The sequence below is a fragment of the Heteronotia binoei genome, chromosome 6 (assembly GCF_032191835.1).
Source record: "Heteronotia binoei isolate CCM8104 ecotype False Entrance Well chromosome 6, APGP_CSIRO_Hbin_v1, whole genome shotgun sequence".
NCBI lineage: Eukaryota > Metazoa > Chordata > Lepidosauria > Squamata > Gekkonidae > Heteronotia > Heteronotia binoei.
This window is the reverse complement of record NC_083228.1, coordinates 104,486,284-104,495,576: the sequence shown is the minus strand read 5'-3', so window position 1 is coordinate 104,495,576 and position 9,293 is coordinate 104,486,284. Positions and strand designations below refer to the sequence as shown.

The 9,293-nt window shown below is 41.6% G+C and overlaps 1 protein-coding gene across 1 annotated transcript in view; it reads left to right on the top strand.

The window, feature by feature from the left end:
- Window positions 1-1,070: 1,070 nt before the first annotated feature.
- The window catches only part of SLC9A9 (solute carrier family 9 member A9), a 464,704-nt gene continuing 456,481 nt past the window's right edge, over window positions 1,071-9,293 (top strand). The window contains exon 1 of the mRNA XM_060242307.1: window positions 1,071-1,428. Coding sequence (XP_060098290.1) covers window positions 1,254-1,428 — 175 coding nt within the window. The 5' untranslated portion in view covers window positions 1,071-1,253. The remainder of the gene's footprint in view (window positions 1,429-9,293) is intronic.

The following is a 9,293-nucleotide window of genomic DNA, read 5'->3' as shown; positions in this document are numbered from 1 at the left end:
TTTCTGGGAAAGGCTTCTTCTCCCCTTTCACTCCAGCAGGGCTTCCTTCAGGAGCGGAGGGCTTTAATTTTGCCTCATCAGCAGTGGAGGAGCAATATTTTAACATACAAATCACCCGCCATTGAGCACACATGCCAGCTGTCTCCTCCCCGCCCCCGTGTGATGCAGCCCTGACCCCCATTCTGCACGTGCTCAGGGCCACACTTCAATCATGTGCCCTCGGCCTTGTGCCTGGAGTCAAGTATGCCTCCACCTTTGGGATTCAGTCTGTGTCCAAATTGAGCACCTTCTTGGAGGTAAGAGAGGGTGGAGAGAGTGCTCTGGGGACCTTCAGCCTATCAGATGCTGAGATCCCCTCAGGGAAAGAAGGAACTCACCTGGCAAGTCAGGGGCGGAGGGCCTTGCCTGGGGCACTGAAAACCCTGGTGCCTGGTCTGGTCAAATGACCTTAGGGTAGATCCACACATTACCAGTTTCTTAATATTATGAACAGAATAAGATAATGTCTCTAAACTGTAAATTCTATATCTCCAGTAATACTCAGTTTTTCTTTCATGAAAGTTTGTCTGCCATATTATGGAAGTTTGATCTCATTGAGGAACCTCTAATATATTTTCCTGGATAGTTTCCCTGGAAAGTATTATTCTAACAATTCTCTATTGTAGATATGTCCCTAATCACTAACTTTAATGATCTATTTGCAAAATGCCTTTTAAATTAGAAAGCAAGGTCCAACAATCATTTTTAAAAGTTGATTTCATGTCCTTCTGAATACTTCTTTCTTAAGCTAATACATCTTTGAAACATAATATAGAATTGTCAGTGTGTTTATTTGAAACTATAACACACTAGAAATAAATTATTGCTTTTTTTCAGCATAATCCAGTTTTCACGCATGAACTTCATTCCTCATCTTGAAAGAAAACCAACTCCAAATATAATATTCTTTGCAGCACAGAACACTATCAACACATCCTTGAATGAAAGACATAACCTTAAGATACAAAATGAGACAGGGCAGCTTTAAGAGGAAAACAGGAAGTTGTAACCAGAATCCAGCAGAATTCTGAGCTGTGGCAGTTTGCCGAGAGGCTGCAAATAAAGCAGATGTGTTTGTTGTGCATTTCTGTGCTGTCTAGACATTCCTTTTTCTTAACAAAGCAGATATACACAGCATAACTTGTGGAGCTTTTGTTTAGTTTGGCATTTTTTAATTAACTCTCTGGGGAGGTGTGTACATAAACAGAGATGAAATGGAGAAGTCAAGGAAACTGGGATCAGTGAAAGATGGGGACCAGTATTATCACCAGGGTGCTGTGGAGCTGCTGGTGTTTAACTTTTTGCTCATCCTTACCATACTAACCATTTGGCTGTTTAAAAACCACCGATTCCGCTTTCTGCACGAAACGGGAGGCGCCATGGTCTATGGTGAGTGTTTCAATGCAAGCTGTGCCTTGACATTTTAAACTTGTTGCATGATTTGTATAATTAGACACTTGAGCTTAAGTGCTGACAAAGCTCCCAAGAAGAAGGAAATGTGCTTAGTTGAAAGCCACAAGCCTATTGAACTGTGCAGTGAAATAACAAATGCTATCCATCCATCCTTTCTCATGCTCTGTCTCACAGAGCTAGAGGATAGCTGGTGAGGGAAGTAAATGTCTTGAGTGTGCTGCCAACCTAATGGTCTTCAGTGAGCATATTTGAGCTTCAGAACTCTTGCTTGTTTCCTGCAACTTCCAGTCTGGTTTAAAGAGATTGTATTTCTTAGGATTATGATGAACTAACCCGGGTAAAATCTATGTACCCATGTACCAGATGGCAGCCCGTCAGGGCCCTGGGTCTGCCTCACGGTCTGATGCCATTTCGACAAGCTGAACATTTGTGCTATTTTTGCTGTGCTCTAAAACAGCAGGCTATGAAAAATGATCCTCTCCAAATGTTGTCACTGGAATATTATCCCATCTTGGCTCTTGTAGTTTACATTTTTCTTTATGTGGGTTTCTTGAATTTCTTCTGTAAGCCAAGAGTACAAAGTACCCTCTGTGAATGCTGCCGCCAGGAAAACACATGGCAGGTAATTAATGTGTTATGTTTCACAATGTGATGTGCAGGCCCTTTTTTTCTTTTCTTTTTGCAATTATTCAAGTTAGCTTCACTTTCTAAAAAAAAAAAAACGGCAATAGCCACACAGAGCTGACACTATAAGTATCAAGATAACCATGGGAAAGGGACAGCATTCTGTAGTTTATAGATTATATACTGTAGATGCACTCCTTAAAATAAGGAAACTGTCATTTTAATTAAAGTCATCAAGAGGAGGGCTTCATGCCTTAGAAACTGCAAGCCCCGTCAGGATATGTTACAGTTTGCATGTTTTGAAAAATACTGAGTTGGTTCTGACATCAGCTGAATGCATCCTTCTTTGGGATACTAATCATCATTAGTATTTGTATAACTTTCACTACCAGTATTAGAGATTTTTTTAAAGGACTAGTAAACATACTAAACAGAAAGCTTGAGCCAAGTATGAATGGGTGAAAATTTCCACAATGCCTGATGTTGCAATGTTATTTCAGTATCAACAGCATAATCAGATATTTGGCCTCAGTATACACTTGCATCAGAATGAGGCAGGAATAAGTTGTCAGAAGGCTGAGGTGGTAAGAGGGACAATACCATCTCAGACTATGGGTGAGGGATTTCATTATTCAACAGATCACTGCATTGAAACCAAAGCAAGTACAGCAACCAAAGATCACTGTGGAAACCAAAGCAAGTACAGCAAAGCAAAGAGCTAAAGTGCGGCCTTTCTTCCTGATGAGTGAATTGTTTATTTGCTTGGAATTTGACATGGGAAAGCACTAAAAATGAGTTTTCCCATCTGAAGTCTTGAAGAGGTACAGGCTGTTCTACCACCTCAGGAGTCCATTTTCCTGGTTGTGTAGAGAGACTTGAGGTGATAGAACAGAGCGTACCTCTTGTGTACATCAGGCCGTAGACTGAAGTCCATCGAAGTTCTTAATTCAAAAAGAAAATAAAGAGTTTTAGGGAATATGTGTGTGCCATAGAACTTTAGATAGATAGGAACATATGTGTGGCAGAAAGGGAATAATAGATTTTGGAGGAAGCCTACCATGGAATCCTGATGCAATAGATGTCTATAAAATTGTCTCGAAAACAGATTGGTTTTTGTTGTTTTTTTTGGGGGGGGGGAATTAAAAATACAGTTTTTATTTTTGTAAAGATTTTGAACTATATAGTTCATTTGCTGATTGTAAGCAGTCAAAATTAGTTCAGGGAAAGCAGTTTTTTTTTGGGGGGGGGAATTAAAAATACAGTTTTTATTTTTGTAAAGATTTTGAACTATATAGTTCATTTGCTGATTGTAAGCAGTCAAAATTAGTTCAGGGAAAGCAGTGAAACCATTGCAGCCTATGGAGCAGCAACTCCTGTAACTCTGGAGAATTTGTTGAACATTATAATGTCGAGTTTACCAGTAATATGATAGAACAACAAAGCAATGCTAATGCTTCAATTCACTGGTTCTACATTCAATACATCCGAGGCAATAATTCTGTTCCCTCCCAGAGAATAGGAAATGTACTGTCAGCCATCAGACTTTAGTGTATAACCTTTTCCTCCCCTGTGATACAGCCTGTTGACTTCAGTGATCTGACCACAATCCGGTCACATGTTTCATAGAGTTCTGTAGCTTTCATCTGTATTTTCTTCAGGCCTGTGGCATCTGTAAGCAAAAAGCACGTGACCTGACTGCAGTGATGTGTTCACCAGCAGTGGTATGCCAGGCAAAAAGGAGATAGGGGAAGGAACATTAGGCCTGTGACACCCACTTCCTGATGGGGAGCAGTACAAGGCTGCAATCCATAGCATGTGTACACTGTAGTATCCTCTATGAAGTGATTGCAAGTACCCTCAAATAAACAGGTCAGACCCATAATGGATGGCAATTCATAATCTACCAATAACCTTCCTTATTCTGCGCTGTTTTCCTATTTGCTTTCAAAGAGAGCTGGGCTAATAAAAGGTATCATCTATTTTATGTCTCCCACTTGGACGGGCATCATTTTGGTCCACAAGCTCCATTTACTCGATAGCCTATTTGAATTTGCGCTGTCATGAAGAACTGCTGAGGGCATTTTTTTTGTTCCTTTTCATTTTTTTAAAACCTCTACAAGCTATTTATAGTGGCTGGCAGTTGCATCCATATTGTTGTTTTGCAGTCTCTTCTGAAATATTCATGAACTCTGTGGGATAATGTCATCATTGTGAGCATCCATTAAACCTTGCCCTAGTTTACTTTTATCTCAAGTGAGATTTTATCAGCTCAACCCCCCCCCCCCCTCCACTTCCAGTGCAGGTTGCTCCTCAGTGCTGGATCTCTATGCTTATCTAGTACATATAGCCTATTCATACAATGGCTGCAGTCACATGAGCAATTTGATCCAATATTGTTGCAATACCCTTGCAAATTTAAAGAGCATGATCAGACAGCTACATCTGCCTCCTGCGTCCCAGTTGTCACCACCCCATTCTGTCCCATCTTCGAAACAGACTCTGGAAAAAGTCCAGTTTTACAGATGCCAGCACTTTTACCCCACTTTTCCATCTGTCTGAATTCCCCTTTTGTAAAGTCAAGCCATTTGGGAAGTCTGAACATTTTTTTCCCTATTGGATGAGGTAACTATGTGTACTGAAGCACATAATTGCCCCTGGTATTGTCAATCACCATGGTCATGTAGTCATTCTGGATCAGGAGTCCCTGGGGGAGTTGTTTTTGAGCAACAACCCCCCCCCCATCCCTCTCCCCGTTTCAGCATCAGAGTTGTTGTTGGAGAGCATCCCATGATTGACACAAGGGTGAATCTACTAAAGTCAATGTCACTACTCTCATGTAAATCTGCACTTTACCCCCCCCCCCCACACACACACATAAATTCCAAGGAAAAGAGGTGAAGGAGGCTGAGAGGGGCCAGAGTACTTGGCAGAGGAATTGTGGAGCTGTTGGAAAAGAAGCCAGAGCTTCAGAAACATGCTTATACACATGGCTGAAAGAAAGAAAAAAGGATATTGCAACAGTCTTAATGATTGACCATAGGGTGAGCAAGCAGAGAAGCTGGTTCAGGATAAGATATCTGGTCAAAACTTCCAGTTCAAAACAAATGGTGTAAATTAGAAGCACAGCCAGATTATGCCAAGCAGCCAATGTCTTTTGAGTGTTCTCTGGAGGAAGAAGGAATGTGCATAGAGGAAGAGTGGAATTGCAGCAGAATGCCCCACTCCATTCATTTGCACAAGTATATACAGTACATGCATATGTATCTCTTTACACAATCTGGAAATGGGAGGTCTTGATCTGGAAGAGCAGAGAGAACCACCCATGGTGCTCTTTCCTGTCTCTTCTTGCACTTCCTTTTCAATGCATGCTGTAGTCCATTGACTAATGCTGTTCATAGCTGATAAGATAACTCATCTGTGATAATTGCCATGGGATTGAAATGTCAACCAGGCTGACAGGCAGCAGCTATAGTTCATCACATTAATATATCCTAGTACTAATCTAAAATCAGTCCATGAAGGTGGATCCTGGTTCTGCCACACTAATGCATGACCATAAAATGTAAGAACTTAAGAACATAAGAGAAGCCATGTTGGATCAGGCCAATGACCCATCCAGCCCAAACTCTGCGTCACACAGTGGCCAAAAAAACCCAGGTGCCATCAGGAGGTCCATCAGTGGGGCCAAGGCACCAGAAGCCCTCATCCTGTTGTCCCTCCCAAGCACCAAGAATACAGAGCATCACTTCCCAGACAGGTTTATACAGGGCAGGGGAGCTCAATTCCCAGTTGTTCCTGTTAAAAAATTATGGCAAAACAATTCAATCTGAAGTAGCCAATGCTGGATCAGGCCAATGTAAATGTCTCCTCTCCCTCCCAGGCAACATTTCACACACACCCCTGAGTGAATGAATGAAATTCTTGTGAGTCAAAAAGGGAAAGTAATGTACTCTGCTGCTTCATTGCAGAGAGAGAAAAGCCTGCCCTGCAAAACTGACACAGGTGGATTTAGGTTTTACTGAGAAAGTCCTCTGGGCCACCCACTGAGTCTGCATATTCAGAATTATTATGCCCCACTGAAGGTTCTCATGGGCTTATTCTGCCAGTTATATGGTGCAATCCTAAACACACACTCTTGAAGTTGATGAACAGTGTGACTCTGTTTAGGATTGCACTGTTACCAATAGAGATGTTACTAGTCTTAAAATAGACTCCAAAACTAATATCTTCAACCTCTTGAATGCAAATACTTTTGTTGATTGCAAGTTAAGATCTGTTCTTACAGACCCTTGAGCATGTGCTGCAGAACTTTCTACATATAGCAATGAAGTTATGGTTGAAGTAACCTAGACCTTTGAAACAAAAAGGAAAGGATGCTGCCTTTTCAAAGTTCAGGTCTGTAACTGATCAACCACCAAAAAAAAAAATAATTCAGTTTGGCTCCTCTTTTCAAAATTGAATATTTGTACTTTCTCCAAGTCTGAATGGGGAAATGTCTCTGTGGAGATTTACTTCCATTTAAAAATTGGGTAGTGCTTTATGATAATTTTTGCAGCTGGAATGGTAAAGTTAAATGTCTGATTTGCAATGATGCAAATCTGCAAACATGTAGTTCACTGTGCTGTAGAGGCTTGTTGCTCTGAAAATAATAGCAAGGTAGATGTCCACATGAGAACACGGCAAGAACCCCACACACACATTGTTTGAAGACTGGCTCTGAAGATGTCAAGATTTATAGTAAGTATTCCATGCACTTCTTTCAAGCATTCTGAGTAGATGATAGCTACAGATAGTATCTATATGTGTACATGAAAGTACAATGAATTTCCTTAGCTAAGATCAGACTTTTAAAAATAAAAGAAACACATGGATCCTGATCAAGTGATGGAGGCCTTGTGGAAGATGTCCTCCAGTGGTTCTCCACACTAAGAATCTTGATCTCTGTTGCATGTGCACTCTCACTCTCTCCCCCTCTGTTTCCTGGAAGATGGAGCAATCAGCAATGGCAAGGCTAACAGGTGCATTAAAAAGTTTTCTTCTATTTCATCCATTTATCCTTCCTAACCAGAAATGGAATCTGATCCCAGAGAGCTTTATAATATCTCAGGGGCCCCTAGGGCAATATCCCATTTGTGATGGAAATGAGTGAGCCATACAGTTGGCCTTCTGCCATGTTGAGAGCCTCAGCAGATGCACCATGACCATGCTAACCTTGACAATAGCAATGGAGTAACTATGCATCTGTTTTCAAGCTCAAGCTTCCTTTCTATATAATCAAGAGGGTCATCCATTATATTTTCTGGAATCGTTCTGATTATGCCTTCCCATGTCTGTTTTCCTTTGGGAATATAAATGCATGGATGTTATGTTCTGCACATGATGAAAGACAGCTTACCAGCTGAAATTCATTGGGTTCTGTGATCCAGTTCTGGAGCTCATGGGATGGAGAGGAAAACTGTAAATGGCTTTTTTCTCATAGTTCCTTTCCACCATAAGTGTAGCAGCTGAATGTTTCCTTCTGCACCAGAAATGCAACATCATAAGTCCTAGGCAATGGCACACTGCAATTCTTGCCCATGCCAGGGCTTTCACAGTTTCTTCCTTCAGGAACTTAGTTTGCAAGAGATCCATTTTATTTGACCATATCCACTCATTTGTCAGATCTGGAGTAAATTGTAGTGTGGTGATGCGTAACAGGGTAATTCATGTTTTTAATATCCTTTATGCAGCACAGCTGTGGACTTGTATTTTAGAGCAGCATTTACTTCAGTTGCTTATTGTTGTCTTTGAATTCCACATTTGGCTCCCATTTTCATTAGACTATAAAGAGGGCACACATGTCCTCTTGTAGTAATAGTTGCAGGAGGAGGAGTGGAAGAGGAGGAGATTGGATTTATACCCCACCCTTTACTACCCAGAGGAATCTCAGAGTGGTTTACAATCTCCTTCCCCTTCCTCTCCCCACAACAGACACCTGCAGGATAGGTGGAGCTCTGACAGAAACTGTTCTTGAGAGAACAGTTCTGTGAGAACTTATAACTGACTCAAGGTCATATCAGCAGGTATATGTGGAGGAATGGAGAATCAAAGCCAGTTCTGCCAGATAAGAGTCTGTGCACTTAACCACAATACCAAGCTGGCTCTCTATAAAGAGGTATGGGCACATTTGTAGTACGGTCCTAAGTTATAACTTTCTAAGGTTATTGAAGGGAGTAAATCTGTTTAGGATTGTAGAAGCTGGGCCAAAGGACCAAGAGCCCATCAGGTCATGCTTTTGTCCATGCCCAGACTAAATGTCTGTAACAGAGAATCTCACCACAAGCTCACCACGGATGTCCTTCAGCTGGTAAAGAAATGTTGCAACCTCCCTTTCTTTCTCCCTTGCTATAACAACTTCAGTCCTTCATCTTTGGAGATGCAGTTTTCAGTACTATTACATGTAAAAGCAAACCTCACTGTATCTTAAACATTATCATACCAAGGATAAGAGGTAGAGGTGGACTGTAAGGCATTTTCCCCCCACTCTGCCTCCTCCAACAGATTGGGAAAGGAAGAAAAATAAGCAGTTCATTCACTGGCAGCCACATTGCTCACTTGCTTGCACTGAAGGCTGCTCCCTCAGGCAACCAGCTCACTTGCTACACCGGCTGATTGTAGTTTGGGCAGCCTCCGTACAAGGTGAGGGCTGCTGGCTCATCACACTGGTGGCTGCTCACCTGCCCCATATGTGATCAGGACTGTCCCTCACTTGACCCCTAGACCCCAGGGAGTAGCCGCCAGACCATTGACCTCCCCAGCACTTCTTCTGGTGGCCTTAATGGCCAATCCATCCCTGAGAAGATAGCCTTCAGCATATAGGAGGGGGGGTATTAAAACAGGATTATTTGAATATGTGATTCCCCCACCTCAGCCTTACAGAGTAGTACTTAAGGGAAATTATAACATGTGGAGTTCAGTGGAAACATATGCACTGTGGTCTTATGTACATGAACTTTAGCTACCCTGATCTTAGAGAAAGGGTGAACACTTTTGAAATTTGACCTTTGGGCTTAACTGCTCATGTAATATTCAAAATTAGTGCTGCAGCAATTGTCTCTAATGGTTTCCCATATGGGGCATTCATTCATTTTTCTAATATCTGGATTTAAATGTATCTATATTCTGTTCCTTTGGGAGCTGCCACAGATCAAGAGCCCCATTAGTGACCTGACAACAAT